The sequence below is a fragment of the Microtus oregoni genome, unplaced genomic scaffold, assembly GCF_018167655.1.
Source record: "Microtus oregoni isolate MIOR12 unplaced genomic scaffold, Mior012 000049F_ref0000343, whole genome shotgun sequence".
NCBI classification, from domain to species: domain Eukaryota; kingdom Metazoa; phylum Chordata; class Mammalia; order Rodentia; family Cricetidae; genus Microtus; species Microtus oregoni.
Window position 1 is genome coordinate 13,178,881 of NW_024543223.1, and position 20,826 is coordinate 13,199,706.

Consider the following 20,826-nt stretch of genomic DNA (forward strand, 5'->3'; position numbering starts at 1 on the left):
TGATCAAATGGCACAGACTTTCTCAAACGTCCCCCACATTTTTTTAAACTGCTGCTGCATCCATTCCAGCACAGTGATTAGATGCCCCCAAAAGACTCCCCGAGCATTGGAGGTTACTGTTTTCCATTCCAAGCCCCTGTGCACCAGATAGGTGGCCCCTGTCTTAGCCCTACTGGACCTCCGCTAGTTCTCCTGGCTGCGGCAAGCTCACGCCGGCTCACCTGGCTGTCATCGAGGTTGCTCCCCAGATTGCTTAGCTCTGATCTGATGTTGTCACAGATATCTTTGGCCGGCTCTGAAGCACAGTCGTTGTTGTTGTTGAGTGAATCCTCTATGTCTTTTTTCACATCGGTCAGGTTGGTGCTGAGTTGTTTGCTCCCTTCAAGTATGCTTGTAAGGCTGTCATTCATGCTCTTCAGGGCATCCCTGGTCTGCCTGATGGCTGTAGGAACACAGTCAGAATCAGAGTGGGCCACATAAGTGCCTCAAAAAAGCGGGAGGTGAGGTCAGACAGCTGCCAAGGGCAGTGGGGCAGGACACACGGAAGACATAAGACTCCTTGCCAGCCCCTTCACCCAGCTCAGCTCTCCTCCACAGTTCTTCTTAATTAAGCAGTTAAACATAAACCCAGGACACCTGAAGTGCCACTACCTGGTCAGCAAAGCAGACTGATCTACATAAGAATCAGTTATACCCTTATATGGGCAATGATTATTAGGAGAGCCAGCATTTACCAGTCAGAAATGAGAACAAAGTACTCCTTGGCCCCCACAAACTCATGACCATATCATAATGCAAAATGCTTCCGCCAAACAGCACCATTCACTAACTAGCGACCAGGTTTTCAGATGCTCGCTATGAGAGGGAACGTTTGTCATCCAAACCCATGTGATTTTTTTTCACATACTCCTCCACCCCCATCCCTGCTCTCTCGATGCTCTTGAAGAAAGCCCTGCCCATATCCAGTCTGTTGGCCACATCCAGTCTACTTCCTTTTCTCTCTGTTCTGGACTCTTCCAGCTGCCTCTGGATACCCACAAGAAAAACCTCCCCCCTAACAATAGAGTGGCCATCTTGGCAGTTTCTTTATTGTGCTCTATGAGGTACAGAGACTCTGTAAAAATTGTTTATCACCAGAAAAGCAAGACGCGCGTAGGAGCAAAGAGAGCAGAACACAGAGGAAAATAAGAGACCACACATGCTGGTTTCTGCACCTGAGTTTTGTCTCGCTGGTCTATCCTTTGATTTCAGCTATTTTAGTTCATGGAACAATAAAAAGAGGGAAAGACGAGCGAGAAAACAGCAGCTCGCCCAGGAAACACATGCTTAGTCATCGTCTAGAGACGTTCTGGGCTATGGGTACTGCTCTTTTAGGGCCCAGGAAACACATGCTTAGTCATCGTCTAGAGACGTTTTGGGCTATGGGTACTGCTCTCTTAGGGCCCAGCAAGAACCTGGTAGCTATAAATATAAACTTTCTAAAAATTCCAAAGCATATTATGCCTCTAATATGTGCAGGACTGTGACTCAGAGTCATTCGACGATCCCAGGCTGTACGCATCTGAAGGAAGCGGAAAAGACCTTTCTGTTTCTTAGTCTCATCTCAACTCTTCCTTAATTATTTTCAGCCAACTACATTTCACCAGCCCAAAGCTCTTCTCGTGGACTGACCTGCAGCCCACATGTAATGTGCTCAGGCAATTGTTACATTTCTTCTCTCTCCAAAGTCTTTGTTTTACAGACCCCCAGACCCTGGCACAACTAACACCATGATGGAAGTACCCATTTGGACCTTGGAACCCAGCAGGTAGGCTACCAAAGTAAAAACAAAGACCCAATCCGTCAAAGTCCAGAAATGTCCCTAAACTAACCTTGCCTTTGGGCTTCTGTAGTTCTGCTTCTGACTAACTGTTCTTGCTAAACTGAGGTGTCAACCCGGGATGTGACTTTTGTACTTAGTACGCTCACTCTGAAGCAGGCTCGGGACTGCACTCGGGTGCTGGACACTCAGGGTGGTCAGCAGACAGCTAATAAAGACTTGTGTTGGCTTGAACCCATGTCCAAGTGATCTTCCCTACAGGACCTCACAACACACGAAAATAATAAACCGCTGGAACGGCTTGCTGAGCACAGTCTAAGGCACATCTCTGGCCACAGTGGAAGCTTAACCCACTGACTTGTTCAAGCTGGCTTTAAAGAGAGCTTTAATAATATCTGAATCACAGAGAAAAATAAGACCCACTTGGTCCCTTATCTAGAAAGCACTACATAACTCAAACACTAAATATAGGGAGCTGGCAAATGGCTTTGTGGGGGAGGACCTGGACCGCCTAGCCTGACAACCTGAATTTGATTTCCTGGAACATATGTGATAAAAGAAGGAGGACCAACTCCCGCAGATTGTCCTCTGACTTCCACACGGGTTCCACACAGTTCCAGTGTGCTCACACAACACAACAAATAAATGTAAATCTAAAAAAATATTTAAAATAAAATTTAAAAACACTAAAAACTGTTCAGACTGTGGGACACGTGGACTGTGTGCATCATGCAGTGACCAACTACACTGACTTGTGGTTTTCCTTTTGTGCAGCCTTCAGCACCTTCAGATTGTGGGGTTGGAGGGAATCTTGGATGACGGTGTAAACGTACTGACACAGGGGCTTGGGGTGAGGGATGCCTAGAATCCACCTACAGCCACTCCCCCATAGACAAAGATTGCCAGGTCTTCCTGAAGGCCTTATTATTTGGCCTTCCTGCGAATGGTACATCAACACCCTACTTCCAAACTCTCCCCGGTGTTCTTGGCGCCACCTACCAAAGCTGGCTGGGTATGTGGGCTTTCGCTAGATAAGGTCTGAAAGCCACGTCCATCCCTTCCCAGCCCGCTGATGGTTATAGACTGGATTAGTATGTGGAATTCTTAGCCCACGAAATGATCATATAAGGACCCAGAGAGTGTTAATTAAGATTAAAGGGGGTGGGGATTAAAGAAATGGCTCAGGGGTTAAGAGCATTTGCTGCTGTTGCAGAAGTCCTGGGTTTGGTTCCCAGAACCTACATGGAGGCTTACACAACTCAGGATGCAGGGGATCTTATGTTCTCTTCTGGACTCCCCACGTATCAAGCACACATATGATGCACAAACATGCAAGCAGGCAAAAACACTCATACAGATAAAAGAATTTTAATTAAAAAGATCTTCGGGGTAGGGTACAGGTTGGAAACAGCTGATATCTTTTCTATTAGAGAAAGAGCAGCGGGCACAGTAGCTCTGGGTAAAGGTGCTTGCCACACAAGCCTGACAAACTCAGGTCCATCCCTCGGACTCTCTTAAAGGTAAAAGGAGAGAACAACCCCATAAGATGCCTTCTGATGGCCAAGAATGTGCCGAGTGTCTAGCATGCACCTGCACTCATGCACATACATTCACACACATAATAAATAAATGAATAAATAAATAAATTTTTAAAGATAAGGAAGGGAAGCTAGAGATGGATGTTTGCCACAAGAAGTAGCATTGAAATGAGACCAGGAGAGGTAAGCAAAGAAGAGTGGGAGAGGGAGAAGTGGGGGGGAGGGGGAAGGAAGGAAGGGAAGAAAGAAAGAGGGGAGGTGGAGGTTGACATGTCTTTTAGGGGTGCATAACCTGGAAAGGAAATGGTTGGTGATGGGCAGAACTGATATCTGATGATTCCAAAGGCCTTTAATTCATTAATTCACCCCCTTTAATTCATTAATTCACTCTGATTTTTTGAATGGGGTCTTACATAACTCCCTAAGTAGCTCAGGCTGGCCTTGAAGTCACAGTTCTCTTGCTTTTCTATTGCCAGGATTACAAATGCGCTACCACAACCAACACATCAACAGATATTTTCTTTGAAACTCCAGATAATAGATGAGGTCATATAAGCTCTGTGAACCTGGTCTCCTCCACAAACACAAAACTTTGCCACCTCAGCACAAAACCAGCCATGGGCCATACAGAAACACGTGAACGCAACTTTGGGTCACTATTACTTCAAACGATGATGTTTTCCAGTATCGTAGGCTTTTAAAAGCACAAACTTGTAAAAACAACACACATACTGGGACAGTCTGTGTCTTTGCCAGGCCTGTTTGCATGGCCAGACTAGAATTCTTGTCTCTAACCACGCGTGAAGAAATCCAAGCCAATGTGAGTGACCCTGCGAAGCCAGGAATCTAGGATGGGCTATCCTCGGTCACCTGTACCACCATGCTTACCTGTCACCATGGCCTTAATCTCATCGAGAACGGGGATTACTTTGGGTTTTACTTGGTCCTTTATTCTGCCTCCCAGCAAGGAATCGACACCTGGATTCAAAGGAAAGAGGTTGATGAGGGCAAGCCGGCTTCTCCTTCAGCTCTCATGCCTTCTGCGCATGCCCCACAAGTTGACGCCTGGAAAATGTCTTCCCTCTTCCTGTCCTCACGTCCCATTCTCCACTTCAGACCATTCACTGTGGGCCCTAATGCGAGGAGATGCCATTGCCTGCTTCAAACTCCTCAAACTTGTAGTTCCCCCTGGAAAATTAGTCTCATGGACCCTTATACTTTGTGTGAAGGAACACGGCATCTGTGATCTTGAGTTGTGTTACATAGCGACTGTCTCTAACTCATCTACACTGGGGTTTCTCCACTGCAGTACCACTGACCTTTGGGGCCAGATACTGCTTTTTTGGGGGTGGACTGTCCTGTGCCTTGTAGGATGATGAGCAGCATCATTGGCCTTGGACACTGCCCCTCCCCAATCCTGTCAACCATATATTCCTCCAAAATGTCACCTTTTGTTGAGAACAACTTAAGTAAGCTGCGTATAAACTCTAGTGAGACATGGTCCGTTAAGGATCAGGGCCAGGTTGTTTCTACAGCCCATTTAACAGGGCACTTAGTAGGACCACACATGTCCTTCTGCATGAAAAATGACCACAGGAGAGTAAAGGCTTTACCATAAGAGAGGTAAAATTTTAAAACAGAAGCCCAAATCCCTCTGCTTGTGAAACTGATCTTGAATGTTGGGTACCTTTTTTTTTTTTTAAAAAAAAAAGATTTATCTATTAATCTATGTGGATGAATGTTTTGCCTGCATGTATGTCTATGCACCATGTAAAAGCCTGGTGTCCACGGAGGTAAGCAGAAGGCCTTGGATGTCTCAGAACTGGAGTTATGGATGGTGGTGAGCCTTCACATGGGAGCTGGGAATGGAACCCAGGTCCTCTGCAAGGGCACCAAGTTCTAGTAACCACTATGCTATCTCTCCAGCCCCTAAAACTGGGTTTTAATCATCCAGTGACAAGTGACAAACACCCAGTAGCTCTTGAGCTTCTTCTGCCTTCCTCCTACCTTCAACGAGTTCCCATTTTGCTCTGTGCTATAGGAGATAGGTAAGGCATCTTCTGAACCATAACAAACAAAAATGCAAACCAACTTTCAACGCTACTTACCATCCAGGTCTGAGAATGCCTTGTTCTTGGTGTTGGTGTACTGAGCCAGTATATAGTCAATTTGCTGGAAAAGAAAATTTTATGACACCTGCCCTTTGAGGTGCAAAGTCATAATACAAAGACAGTAGGGCAATGATGCGATGATAACGGGTTAACTACATCACCAAAAAGAAAGGATAACAACAAATAACAAACAAAAAACAAAACCAAATACCCATAGTGAGATTATTAAAATTATGAGATACTTTTATATGTACTGTGATTTTGTTATGCCCAAATAAAATAGTTGAAGCAAAATAAGCCAAGTAAATCCTGAGGCTCTGGAAACTATGCTTCAATGCTTTTGAGAGCTGCTCTCTGGCTGTGTTTCTTCATCCTCAGCATTAGAGGGCAACACCCTTCTGCGTGGATTCACTGGCTTCTTAAAAGGTTTGGCTGAGCTTCCAAACATGCACAGATATTCAGAGTGGCCGACACCAAGCACCATGGAACATGCAGGTTGCAGGTTTTTACCTTTGGGGTTTCATTCAGGAATGTTTGCAAGTCTCTGAAATTGCTCTCTGTCAGATTCTCGGTCCTTTTGATCGTGGTCCTTACCTGGTGGTTGGCCACAAAACCATACATGATGCCAAGGCTGCAGGAAAAGAGAAGAATAAAGAGCGTTGGCCAAGATCCACTGTCATTGGCACCGCAGGGGCCACCGAAAGGCCACCTCTGTCTCGTCCCCCTGCAGCCTACCCACTAAGACCACCATCAGCACACCACCAAAATGGGGACACAGAACAGGACTAAGACGTCTCTGAGGACAGACTCCATTCAGGATGAAGTACTGCACTATGACTCTCATAAATGAACAACAAATTCTGGAGGAAAGTTGCAAGGTCGTGGGCAGTACCAGGGGCACGTGTGTACACCGTGTGTATGCTGTCTTGTGGGGCAGTACCAGGGGCAGTGTGTACACCCTGTGTGTATGCTGTCTTGTGGGGCAGTACCAGGGGTAGTGTGTACACCCTGTGTGTGTATGCTGTCTTGTGGGGCACTACCAGGGGCACGTGTGTACACCCTGTGTGTATGCTGTCTTGTGCCCACACAAACATCCTCATGCACCAGAGAAGAGGGAACTAGCAATCAGGTAAGAGGGACTCAGGCTTTCTGGTGGTTTTTCAATTGATTGCTACTTTCTATATTGTCCAGATTGGAAAGAAATAAGTATTTCAGCACTAAACCATGACGGGAAGGTGTGGCTTCATTTCCTGTTGCACTGATAGCATATGCGCTTGATGATTTCCTTCCACACGATAATAGACTGTGCCCAGGCGACAATTTTGAAACAAACCATGACACAGGCATTACACCCACTCACTGGTCATTTATATAAAGTATGAACTCAAACCAAATGATGGCGCTAAAAAACATCATGGTTATTGTGGTAAAGACTGAGGACTCTTTCCATGGCTGGGTTTCTTTGTGGAAATTCCTGATCTCAAAAGACTGAATTTAAACATAGTAAAAAGTTCTTAGGTTTTGTTTTTTAGCCACCATCAACTCTTGACTTAAATTACACTAATTGGTTCATTTGTTGAGGCAGAGCCCCGAACATTAAAATTTTCAATTTTGGAGTAAATTCCAGGTTTGGTGGTGTACCACTGCAATCCAAAACTTAAATGAGAAAGGTGAGAGGACCGCAGAGTTCCAGGCTAACCTAAACTGTAGAGACCTCTCAAAATTAAAACAACCCCTATCCCCAAACAGCACGGGAGCGAAAACCCAAAGTATTTTTTAGATATGACCACTAGAGGGCAGTAAGGAATTAATAAAAAGCTCAAAACGTTTCCGGCAAAGACCCAAAGACCAAAATTGTTAACTTTTTAACTATGAAGCCAAAGGTGGATAGGTTTTATACTTTTGCAAGTAACAGGCAAACTTTGGAAAAATAAGATGCAGTTGCTTCTCAGATTGACAAGCAATTACTTCGGTTTTATGCACACATATACAGATTATACTGAAATATGTCATGCTGCAAACAAAACAAAACAAAAACAAAAACAAAATACACAGGCCCTTCAGGGCTCCCAAAGTGACCTTAACACGCCCATATGGCCCATGACTTTGAACAGTATTTATTCTGCCTAGCGAGCTGCAGCAGAATGAGCAGGTGAGCAGGAACGTGTGACTTGGCCCTCGTTCCTCCTCAACCAGGTCTGAGAAGACCACTTTCCTCCCTGAGCCTCAGAAACCATCACATAGCTCAGTCTGGATCTGAGGATATAAACCAGTTTGAATTCAGCCTCAACTGTATAAGCTCTCCTCAAACTGTAAAGGAGACAGTTGGCCAGGGGATGTCTGCAAATTCCCTGGGACTTGTTGATTCGTCAGCTTGAGTTCTTTCTTCGGGCAATCTCCGAAAAAGAAGACAAAATGTTCTGTACCATTTAGACTGCAGTATGATCCACTACTGTCTGTCCCAAGCTTATGTTTGTATACGAAGCAGACGTTGTGCCTCAGTAATAATAATCACTGACTAACGTGACACCCTCATCCTAAGTTAGGCCAAGTGACTCAATGATTTTAGAGTTATGTGTAGAAGCAAGACACACATGCACATGCAAATGAAACACCAAAACTGTGCCAGGGTCTTTATTTAACTAAGCCAGGTTCAAACATCTCTGCTGTGACAAGTCAGGATCACCCCTAAAAAGACCTGATATCCACCCTGGGAGAATCTTGGTTTCTCTCCCCACAATCTCCGAATTATCTCAGAGTTCATTCTACTGGGCTGCAGACCCATTTGGTCACAGAAAAAGTCAAAGTGGACCCAGAAGTCCACCATTTCCTCTTGACCCTTGCACTCCACACACCATGGAAGAGTCAGTGACTACCTACCTCCCTGCCTACTTCATCTAATACAGTCTGTCTCCAGACAGGGGCTCTTAAAGGCAGTGGTTGGAGACTGAGCTTTTTGCTCTTTCGAACCTTGATCTGCCTAGATAGTAGCTGCGCGAGCAGGGTGTGGAAACAGAAGCTGTCCTTGTACTTTATTAGAGAAAGGCTTTGCTCACAAGATCATCAGCCAGATCAAGGAACTGCCACATAAGCTTTTGATCCAACACTGACTGCCCAGAATACAGCTCTAGAAAGTCCTGCTAGAAATGAGCAAAATCATGCTACCAATAACTTTAACAAAAATTAGTGCTAAAAGGGGTTTGAACTCAATGACTTTCACAGCAAATTTTCTGTGTAAATAGATATGTAGTATTGCAGGAACTTCCCAGCAACTACAAACACTGCAAACCTTAGTTCTTACATAAAACTTCGCAATGTGTAAATACTAGCAACTGATAAAAACTTTACTATATTGACTGATGTCGCAGTGATGATGAACGTAAAGAAGCTGAGTGGAGGGGCTGGAAAGATGGCTCAGAGATTAAGAGCACTGGCTGCTCTTCCAGAGGTCCTGAGTTCAATTCCAGCAACCACACGGTGGCTCACAACCATCTGTATGTAATGAGATAGGAGAGCCGGCCTGAGCTGGCCTTTTCCGAGTACGATCCATCTGTGACTGAGTCAGCAGCAGATCCATCTGAGCAGGGATGCAATCCTCCACAGATGATAGAACACATGGTCAGGTTCCAAGGCTCTCACTCCTAAGCTGCCTTATGGGAAAGCTCAGAGAAAGCATGACCTTACGTGCTTACCTGCACACTGGGGAGTCTGCCTCCTCAACACATATGGCTTTCCCAAAACCAAAATGCTAGGAGACTGGAAAAAAAAATGTAAAGGAGTAACATGAAAAGCAGGGTGGTCAAGATTAATATTAAAATGGACTGCATTGATTGTAAGATTTAGAATCCATGAATGGGGCTGAGTCTGGTCAAAGGTAAGTGGGCGTGTTCAGGGCTTATGTCCATCTAGGCAGAGGTATGCAGTAATGGTATGCAATTTCTGCTGGAGCAGAAGCCAAAGGCTTGTGAGGAAGGGAGGACTCCACCTGCACAGCCTTCTGTCTGCCTCCAGCATCCAGCAGGGCCTCCTCCTGCCTGCAGCAGGCCCTCCTCCTGCCTCCAGCAGGCCCTCCTCCTGCCTCCAGCAGGCCCTCCTCCTGCCTCCAGCAGGCCCTCCTCCTGCCTCCAGCAGGGCCTCCTCCTGCCTCCAGCAGGCCCTCCTCTAGCCTCCAGCAGGCCCTCCTCTAGCCTCCAGCAGGCCCTCCTCTAGCCTCCAGCAGGGGCTCCTTCTGCCTCCAGCAGGGCCCTCCTTCTGCCTCCAGCAGGGCCTCCTTCTGCCTCCAGCAGGCCCTCCTCTAGCCTCCAGCAGGGCCTCCTTCTGCCTCCAGCAGGCCCTCCTCCTGCCTCCAGCAGGGCCCTCCTCCTGCCTCCAGCAGGGGCTCCTTCTGCCTCCAGCAGGGCCTCCTTCTGCCTCCAGCAGGGCCTCCTTCTGCCTCCAGCAGGCCCTCCTCTAGCCTCCAGCAGGCCCTCCTCTAGCCTCCAGCAGGCCCTCCTCTAGCCTCCAGCAGGGGCTCCTCCTGCCTCCAGCAGGGCCCTCCTCCTGCCTCCAGCAGGGCCCTCCTCTAGCCTCCAGCAGGCTCTCCTCCAGCCTCTAGCAGGGCCTCCTTCTACCTCCTTTCTAATGTGGCTTCCAACTTCTGTCTCCTTCTACCCAATCCTTTGGTTTTGGTGACATAATTTCTTCCCATTGTCATTTGCTTTCCCTTTTACACATTTCCACTTCTAACTCTTAATCTTTTTGGCTGTTCTGATTATTTGCAAACAATATTAGCAAGTACTCACTCATGATGAAAAGTGATAAGGGATTCAAAGAGAAGATGTCAAAATACCTATAGTAAATTGAGAGGTTCGAGGCAAAGAAATCTAAATTTCTGTCTGTGCTGTGGGATAACGCTCATGTATACTGTAGAGATTTGTCACTCATATTCATTTAATAAAGTGCTTGGCCAATAGTCAGGCAGGAAGTACAGGCAGGGCAACCAGACTAGGAGAATTCTGAAAAGAGGAAGGTGGTCACAGTTAGCCGCCAGAGGCAGAGAAAGCAAGATGAGAATGCTTCAATGATAAAAGTACCAAGCCACGTGGCTAAACATAGATAAGAAATATGGGTTAAGTTGTAAGAACTAATTAATAAGAAGCCTGAGCTAATAGGTACACAATGTTACAATTAATATAGATTAATATAGTTTTTGTGAGTTTCTTTGGGCCTGAACAGCTGTGGGACCAGGCGGGACAGAAACTTCAGTCTACATGTCTGAATTTAAAGAAGAAAAAAAAAACCCACTTCATCTTACAGGTAAGTTTAATGTACAACATAAAATCTAAGTAGTTTTAAATTTGCCACATGCTTAAACAAGAGATTAGCTCTGGCTTAATTATGTTGAAATCTGAAATTATTAATTGAAAACTAATGTTTTGTTTAGGCTGAGAAAAAACTTAAATGTGTAAAAAGCTAGAGAATCAAGAAATTTTTAAAAAATAATTTTCCAAACTAATATATACATAAAAAATAAAAAGGCTAGCAAAAAAGTTTTAATAGGTCTTCATCTCAAGAAAAAAGCTAGCTGAGCTATATGTAAATATGTAAATAGAAACTAGATTTGTATCTTACTTTATAGCTTTCTTTACATATTTTGGTATTTTAAGCACAGTAAAAATTCAGAATGAGGTCCTAAGTAATTTATAGGAATGTAAACACAAGTCCAACTTAAAAGAGGAATCCAATATAGAAAACACGGTTCTTTCCCTTTTAAAAATGAAAATCCCTTTATACATACGCAAATATTTATTGAGTTAGATAAATAAATCTGTGTAATAAAGAATCTTCATAATATTTTGACATGTATTTTCATAAAGCAAAAAATGCAGTTAGCTTTGGGGGCCTGGAAAGATGGTGTATCGGTTAAGAACACTGGCTGCTCTTCTAGAGGACCCATTTTAAGATCCCAGCACCCACCACATAAAGGCTCATGACCATGTATAACTCCAGTCCCAAAGGATATGATGCCTTCTTCTGGTCTTTGTGAGTACTGGCCATGAACCACATGTGGTACACAGACAGGCTTGCAGACACAACACTCATATATACCAGGTAAGTTTCTTAAGAAGTGATTTGCTTGCTCAGTAGGGAATCATTCTAACAGGAGAGACAGTGTGCTCAAATGGCACTTCCTGGTCTGAGTCTGGCCCTTAATGCCTAGGGTATAGATGAAAAACATGCTGGGCAAGTCTATGGGTGAAGGAAGCTTGTGTGTTGCTAGCTTCTAGGAAACACTAGTGAATCTCTGTTGAGTCTGAGAGGTCTGGAGGCTGTAATTACATTATTTGATAACTAGCTAGCCCCTATACTGCTGGGCCTACCCACCCTGAGAAGGCTTCAAAGGGAAGTAGGGAGAAACAGACACATCAGGAATTACACAAGAAAGAACAGATTTGAGTTATACATGAGAGGCTCAGTCAGACAGACAGTGCAGGAAAAATCGGAGATAAAAAGAGATGTGTTTACTTAGTATACGAGCGAGAATGTCAGCAGTCCTCTGGGTAGCTGACAGTGCAGGAGGCTACCAGCACACGCATTTAAGTCCTGTTTATGCAGATATTAATATACGGTCAATGTGAAGTCCTGTCTTTAATTCCATGGTCACTCCTCTGGGGTAAAAAGTGATGAACTGGCTTCTTGTTGGTGATGAGGATCCTTTGTTGTTCACGTTTAAACTAATTCAGAGGTGACACCCAGCCTGGGATAGAACCTCAGGAGCCAAACAGCTGAACTACAGCTCCTCCCACAGTTCCTGCCCAGCAACCTTCCGTTTCTTTCCCAGGGCAGCCATTGGTTTTCTTTCAATCATTTCACATATTTTATGTTTTTTCCAAATATAAAAAGGTGTTTTGCAGGTGTGGCGGCACATGTCTTTGATCCCAGCACTCAGGAAGCAGGGGTAGGTGGATCTCCGTGAGTTCAAGGCCAGCCTGGCCTATATAGTGAGTCCTGGGATAGCCAGGGCTGTGTAGAGAAACCCTGTCTCAAAAACAAACAAAGTGATGGTACTCCCCTCTTTCTGTTTTTATCATAGTTACCAGATCTGCAAATTGCTTTTCCTTGTCATCTCTCGGCGACAGATGTCTATCTGTGAATCTTTGGTGGGTATATTTGAAAGTCATGCATCTTGGCCAGGCCTTTATCAATGATCACACTGAAGTACTTCTCTCTGGCTTTGGACCCAGAACTTTAAGTTTAGGACTTACTGCTTTGTGCTTAAGTCCCAATTAAACACAAACATTGTTAGACTTAAAACCTCTTCCAGCTGCTGAGCAAATGTGATGTTTTGGGAAAGTCAAGAAGTTCAGCATTGTGCACATGGGACTTCATTTCTCTTAGTGCATGAAATACTCACTGAGGTCAGGCAAGATAGCTCGCTCAGTGGGTAGAGGCACTTACTGCCAAGCCTGATGATCTGAGTTTGATCCTGGTAGAACCAGAGCAGAGTCTCAGGAGTTGACCTCTGACCCCTCTATGCATGCACACTGTCTGTCTCTGTCCTCCCCTATCCATCTGCGGGTACATGCGTGCATGTGTATCTCACACACAGACATGCACATGAGTATAAATTAAAATGTATTTTTAAAAAAATGTAAAAAAAATATGCATTGAAGAACCGTGGAGCAATACAGCAAAAAGATCATAAGAAGGGGCCCATAGCACGATTGGGCATTCTTCAGCTGGGGAATAGATATGGGTCCAATAGCATGGGTCCAACATCTTAAAGGCGTGTATGTTTCTGGTCTGTCCATTAGCTGGAAACTTCTACTAATAGCAATAACTCCATGGAGAATCCTAGATCACAAAGGAGAGTGGATATAAACTTCACCAGCAGGAGCAAACAGACAGCAAACTCAAGCAAAGCAGGTTTTGAAATAGCTAGGAAGCTTTCCGTATTCCACCATCCTCACAAATTTACAGCGTACAGGGGTGTGCCAACATTCCTTTGGCATCACCTAGCACACGGAGGCTCTGCTTCCTGCCTGCATGCTGTCAGCCTCCACAGAGGTAGCAAAGGAGGAAAGTAAAGGCTTTCAGCCACCAAGTTCACCAGGGGATGGGGAGGTGGCTCAGTGGGTAAAAGTGCTTGCCACATAAGCATGAGGACTCGAGTTCAAATCCTAGGACACCACGTAAAAGCTAAACATGTATCACAAACATCTGTAACCCCAGTACTCCCGCAGGAAGGGGTGAGGTGGAGACGGTAGAATCCCTAGAAGCTTGTCAGCCAGTTCACCTAGAGTTTTCAGTGGGAAAATAACGAAGAGGCCCTGTCTTAAACAAAGTGGAAGGAGAAGGCCTACATCCAGGGTTGTCCTGTGACCTCATACAGGCCATGGCACCATGTGTGCCTGAATCCACACATTCCAATGTGCCTACACACACACACACACACACACACACACACACACACAGAGAGAGAGAGAGAGAGAGAGAGAGAGAGAGAGAGAGAGAGAGAGAGTTTATCAGGATATCTATGAGAGAGAAAACTACCAAAACGAGAGCATGTGGAGTCAGGTGGGGCAACTTCCAGACGATGGCACCTTCTAGGCACTGTGGCAGCTTTGTGAGATGCTTCTGATGCTTCTGCTTTGTTTCACTTTAAATGCATGGATTCAGCGAGGTGTGGTAGGAGTATGCCTGTAGTCCCAGGACTCGGAAGCTGGAGTAAGCATTATTAGAGGTTCAAAGCCAGCCAGGACTTCTGCAGTCCTTACTATGTGTACGATCAATGTTAACCGTAACTATGTATTGGTATCCTGTCTTGGGGGGAAAAAGACTGCGGGCATTGGTGCATACCTTTATTAATATTAATTCTAGCACATTGGGAGGCAGAAGCAGCTGGATCTCTGTGAGTTCAAGGCCAGCCTGGTCTACATAGTGAATTTCACGGCAGCCAGAACTATATAGTGAAGCCCTATCTGTACAAAAAGAAGAGAGGAGGGGAGGAGGAAGAAGAGGAAGGGGAGGAAGAAGAGGGAGATGATGAGGAGTAGGAGGGAGATGAGGAAGAGGAGGGAGATGAGGAGGAAGAGGAGGAAGAAGAGGAGGAAGAAGAAGAAATAAAGAGAAAAGTAAAATAAACTCATGGACGGAAAGGTAGAAAGAGGCCTTCCCCATCACCTTGCAACACCCTAATGACTATGGTCCAAGACTCAACTTGCCTCATGAGCAGACAAATCACCAAGAGCGAAAGAGCAAAGCTTTTCCTCCGGCACGACTCGTTCTCCTTCTGCCGCTGGTGCATCTCTCCGCCACATTTGTTACAACAGCGGCACATACAGAAGAAGTAGCCCACCAGAGGCATGAGGATAATAAATAGCAGTCCCAGGATGGTGCAGATAAGGATTCCAATTTCATAGTAGGCAATCTGCAACGTAAAGGAAAGACACAGTACATGTCACACGAAACAGAAAGAACATTCCACAGTCGTGATTAGCTCGGTATGCACGCATTGGTGTGTTTTTCCATTTAGAAGCTTGCTGAGCTTTTGAAGGAAGTGGAGTCCTGAGTTACTAGAATTCTGGCCAAGAGTTTAATATTCCTTTCATGTTCCTGGAAGTTACCTAAGAGCAAGGTCGAGTGGGAAAATGGTTTACTTTCAATTTCAAAGGCATTTTCCTTTCCAGATGGCTTTAAAAATAGCTCTGCCTAGCGAGTCATACACAAAGAGGGTACTCTACATCAGAAAAACAGAATTAGTAGTAGACTGGGATTTGAACCATGATAGATGGGATTGACTAGTGACAAACTCAATGTTTATAAAAAGAATTTAAGATATGCTGGGACAAAGGTGGCACAGAAATTATGGGAGTGGCCACCCAATGACTGGTTCATCTTGAGGCCCATGCTATGAGAGGGAGCCCACCCCTGACACTGCCTGGAGGGCCAGGACCAGAGAGGCTGGACAGCCCAGAGACCGAGGATAGAATCAAACAGGACTGGCAAACAAGCAAGCAAACAAACAAACAAAAAAAAAAACTAGTCAATGAAGTGATTACTAATGATATTCTGCTATACTTCTAATCGTTGCCTATCCGAAGTTGTCACTAGAGAGGCTTCACCCAGCAACTGATAGAAACAGATGCAAATACCCACAGCTAAACATTAGGTAGAACTTGAGGAATCTTGTCGAAAAGGGGGAGGAAGGGTTATAGGAGCCAGAGGGGTCAAGGGCACCACAAGAAAACCCATAGAATCAGCTTATCTGTGAGCTCACAGGGGCTCACAGAGACTGAACTGCCAAGCAGAGAACTCGCATGGGACTGGCCTAGGCCCCTGAACATATGCTACAGTTGTGTAGCTTGGTCCTCTTGTGGGACTCCTAACAGTGAGAGCAGGGGCTGTCTCTGACTCTGTTACCTGCTTTTGGGACCCTTTCCTCCTACTGGGTTGCCTAAGACCCAGCACAACTCCCACATGGAATCTTTAGACCTTAATATGTTTTCATTGTCTTTGCTGGCTTGTTCTTGGGGCACATGGAACAATGACCTGGAGGATGGAATAATCTCTCACTCCAGTCCACACTCAAAGTCACCCACATTTCTCTTCTTGGTTTTCTCACTCCCCTGTTGTTTGTGAGACGAAGCTCCCTGTATCCCAGGCTGATCTCAGTGGTAATGAATGACCTTCCTGGATACTTCAATTACAGATGTGTGCCCCCATGCCTAGCTTCTGCGGATGGAATTGAGGCTGGAACCCATGGATTCCTGAATGCTAGGCAAGAACTCTGTCAACTGAGCTACACCCTCGACACCAAGTCCCTCCTCACGCTTATAAAGAATGGTGGAAAATCACAGGTTGACACTTGATAAACAAACAAGATGGCAATGGCTGATGTAGCAGCTAAGATGATGCGAGTACATCAAGATATGAGCCTTGCTCCTGCAGGCGCGCTCTGAGACCGGATCTCACCTCCAACTTCCTGTTCAACCACCTCACTTTATCTTTCCCCAATCAGACAATGTGTGTTTTCTTGCATTACTGTGAGTGTGACAATCGGAAAGAGAGGTCAGAGCCACCACTCCCTCTAGCCTGTCCACCGTGTAATATAGCAATGACAAAAAACAGCTGAAGAAAACAAAGAGCTTTGTTCTTGATTCCTGCAGAAGCAAAAAGCATCTCCTGATGGAAAACTGTGATCGTGTGCACCTCTGGTCACCTATTGTGGGGAGTCACCCATCGGTCGGTGAATCCCTATTGACTGCCCCTGTGATCACTCCTGAATTTCCAGCAAAATGAACTTGGTGACAAACCTGCCACTGTCCCATCTACCTGGCTCTCAACAGTTGCCTTCCTTGCCTCAATGCCGGTCTTGTCTCTTAAATGGCCCTCTGTACAGACAGATGCATTATTGGGCTCTGGCGACAGTGCCAGAAGCAAATGCGATGTTTTGTTAGAGAGCAGTAAAACTGAAGTCAGTTGCATCCTTCTGGGAGCTCCTGGTCCCCTTACACTAGGAAAGGGCCCATCAACGTGATGAGCCTCACGGGCATGACGGATGAACAAAGTGAAGACAACAGCTTACAATCAATAGATAGCAATTAACTACAGGCAAGCAATCAGGTATGTACTGGGACACTGCTGACGCTAAAAAAAAATTAGGAAATAAAGGCAAGAGAAGTTGCCGAGGGTGTGTGTGTCCTTTCGTCTGTCTACAAACACCCATTATTTACTGACTATTTAGCATTTCCTTGAGGACTAATATCATCGGTCAATTAAGAAACCAGCCCAGACACTACAGATTCTCACATACTTACACATTTTTCTACCATTTCTCAGAAAACAAAATTATTTAGTATTTGAAAGGAATTTTAAATATTTTCTGAACCCCAGTAGACGATAAACTCAAACCCAGTAGACGATAAACTCAAACCCAGTAGAGAAGATAAGTTGAAATATTTACAGTGCATTAGTTTTAGCATCAAGCAAAAGTTTATACGTTATATAAAACCTTTCCAACGTTACCAACTAAATATCAGACAGTGTCGGGAATGAGAATGCATCGTTTCCTTCCTTCCTTTTCCTCCCAACTGCCACAGTGCTGAGAACCGAACTTAGAGCCTCACACATCAGAGAGGCCAGTGCGCTACCCCTGAACTATATTCCCCGTCCTAGGGTGTTCTCAGAGCTGATTTCTACACCAAAGGTTCTGGCCATTTGTTGATCAATTTTCAGGGGTCATGATCTTTGAGCACATTGTAGATTATCTTGACATCAAACAAAGGGAAAATTAAATATGACAGCTGAGACACAGACAAAACAATCAATCTAAACACTACCACGGGGCGACACCAGGGATGGGCGGAAAGTGCCGACTTCAGACAAACAGTAGGCATGCAGTTTACCTTCAAAGCCAAGACTATGTTTTCTGGCTGTGGAAATCAAAGCAGTTGAGGAGTTTGTGTGTAGCAGAGGCAGCATGCATCAAAATAAAACAGAAAAGTCACATGAGTCATTAACCATAACCATATTCCACACTGGTAAAAAAATCAAGGCAGAAGGATCAACATGAGATAGGAATGCAGATTCTTGGGTGTATATTTGAGAATTTGTGTTTGAATTAGAGTCAAGTTCTGGATTTCACATTTTGGCTTTTGGAAGGTTTGAAGTCAATATGATCTTCAGTTAGGAAAAAGAGAATTGCAGGGCAGTTACAGATACTAATACGCTTGCAACATGATCTTCATGAAGCAGGTCATGAGGGTAGCCTAGAGCCAAAGACAACTCTTCCAAAGCGTCCCCTCTGAAAGCGTCATTCCCTTGTTTAACAGAATCCAGTGAAGTTCCCCCATTTCTTTTTTATTTCATTTTTATTTTGGTTATGTTTGTTTGTTTGTTTGTTTGTTGAGACAGGGTTTCTCTGTATAGCCCTGACTGTCCTGGGACTTGCTTTGTAAACCAGGCTGGCCTTGAACTCAGAGAGATTTGCCTGCCTCTGCCTCCCGAGTGCTGGGATTAAAGGTGTGCTATTTCTAACGTACACTTGCCGGCGTGTCCTTTATTACCCATCTTGGCTTCACAGCCTCACTCTTCCTGGCCATTCTAAGTTGTTTGGGGTCACTCTGTCAGGACATTTCCTCTCTTCTCTCCTCACTCTGACTGCCCAGGTTGTCTTCCTACTCATCCCTCCTTCCCTGAATGAAACTCAAGTTTCAGAATAGATGCTACCTCCTCCAGGAAGTCTGGGCATTGTACATCTTCTGTCACACTGCTCTGTAGCCCTGAACTTGCCATTTGAGATACGGTGCTTCACTTAGAAGAAATGGTTGCCGTAGAGCCATCTCCGGCCATCACCTCCTAGACAGCAAGCCCCACCTGCAACCAAAACTTAATCAACTGATGAGCTAATGAAAGAAAAGCCACGGCCCCAAACCAGAGATTCTTCAGCATCGTTCAGAGATGGGGACCAGTCAGCGATGAAGATGAACTAACCCATAATGATGGGGGGAAAAGAAAGCACATCTCAGTGGATCTTTCCTTAAGCTAAATTTGCTCAGTTTATAAACCTATCCCTGTTGGTGGCCTGTGTGGTGGGGAGGAAAGCTGCTGCTGTTTCTAGATGCCATCTGTGGCAAAAATAAAATGAGTTAGCTTCGTTTCACCGCTTTGAAGTTCTGGCTTGGAAACCTGAATGGATGCAAACTGTTCCTCACCTGGGGCAGATCTTCACAACTCTGAAAAAACAATGCTCATGTTTCTATTAATTTTTAAATGAAGCACGGAAAATGCTGGGGGTTGGGGACATTTCAGAGAGACATATCCCCAAGGGTTAGCTTAGCGTCCTGACAAGTTCCGTTCTATCTTCCCGGGTGAGCCTACAAGCTTGATACCACTGACATATCCACCAACCATAAGGACCTCCCCGTGTAATTAATTTCCAGTCTCCTCTTCCCTTACGGTACTTGAGCCCAGGTCTGGGTAAGGCCAGGTATCTTTACACATTTACATACAATAATTACACATGAGTAATCTGGGGAAATCTGTCCTCACTTGGTTATTGTGGCTGGTCACGCTGGATGCACGAAGGTCACTCTAATTATAAACTATAACAAATGGCTGATTCCTTTGTAATTTCTCTAACCTAAGAGTCAACCTGTCTGATCTATTTTACAGGGTAACAGCAAAAACCTCCATGGACTTGGGTGGGTGAATTTTCACTCGTCTCTTTCTAAATGAGCGGCAATACAGGATAAATTTATTTCTGTGGTGTACAGCAGTGAAAACCTTGTTTCCACACCTTGGTGTCCCATTGTTCTCTACTCAGTTGCACATTATAATCATCAAGGGAGCTTTTAAAAATACCAGGAACTAGCCCACCCTGAAGAACAATATCAAAATCTCTAGGGAACATCCAGGGTGTTGCTACTAACAGATAGGATAAGCAGAGAGCAGTACCTGGGGAAGCGTTTGCAAAAACTATAAGGGAAATGACAGCATTTGGATGACAGGATGGGTAGGTACTCAGCCACCAGTGCTTCTTTGTGTTCTAGATGAGCAGATACTCAAGATGGATGTTGGCCAGAGCCTCTTACAGACAGTAAAACCCAATGACTCCTGCAGGGTGCTCTTTTTTAAAATACCCTCCAAGATCCCTGGAGTGCGCTTTCCTTGTGCAAACAAATGGGATGTGAGTTCTAATGGTCAGTGTGTCTTCTCCCACTGGAGAGGTGGCAAAGAGACCACTCCCAGGAGTCTCCAGACCTGAACCCAAGTGAGCTCATGTCCCCATTCCTATCTGTTCCTAGAAGAGGAACCCTTGCCGTTGGAGCTATCAGATTCATTGGTCATGCTAAAGTTCAAGACACACGGAAAGCAGCAGCCGTGGCATTTGTCCAGAGATATGAGCCAATCTGGACAAGAGTTTGGTGATACAGTGATGTGAGAGCATTGAAGGAAAATGCTCTGCAGAGTCCTAGCAGGGCAGTGAGCAGAAGGCAAGGTGGTTTCCTCCTGAACTGTCCCATGGTCGGACAGGTGAAAACGGCTTCCGAAGCACCTTCCCTCTTCGGCATCTCCACTCAGCCTTTTCTGGATATCACTCACCACAAACAGAGGCTGTGAAGCAGATGTTTCTAACTTGAAGGTCTGAACTCATTAGCCAACTGGGGCAGTGGGTTTTCACGTTCAGCCCTGTCCTGGCTATCTCGTTGTTCCCCTGGCTCCTCAGAGCAGAGCAAGAGCAAGTAATATACCCTACTTACCTTGTGGAGGGCTAAGAACACGACAAACACATTTCCCTGGTTTTTATCACCCTTCACCCACTACCCTGCATACATCTGTCTGTGTGTTTCCTGGGCCTTACACTTACAACTATCCA

At 45.2% G+C, this 20,826-nt stretch overlaps 1 protein-coding gene across 7 annotated transcripts in view; it reads right to left on the bottom strand.

Annotated features, from left to right (window-relative positions):
- The window catches only part of Prom1 (prominin 1), a 99,299-nt gene that overhangs the window by 33,871 nt on the left and 44,602 nt on the right, over positions 1-20,826 (bottom strand). For all 7 annotated transcript variants that reach the window (XR_005972705.1, XR_005972704.1, XM_041636288.1 and 4 more), the window contains exons 4-8: positions 14,672-14,877; positions 5,979-6,099; positions 5,466-5,529; positions 4,246-4,335; positions 222-442 (exon numbers count right to left, since the gene is read on the bottom strand). Coding sequence is in view for 5 of the 7 variants with exons in the window: in XM_041636288.1 (XP_041492222.1) it covers positions 222-442; positions 4,246-4,335; positions 5,466-5,529; positions 5,979-6,099; positions 14,672-14,877 (702 nt within the window). In the remaining 2 variants the exon portion in view is untranslated. The remainder of the gene's footprint in view (positions 1-221; positions 443-4,245; positions 4,336-5,465; positions 5,530-5,978; positions 6,100-14,671; positions 14,878-20,826) is intronic.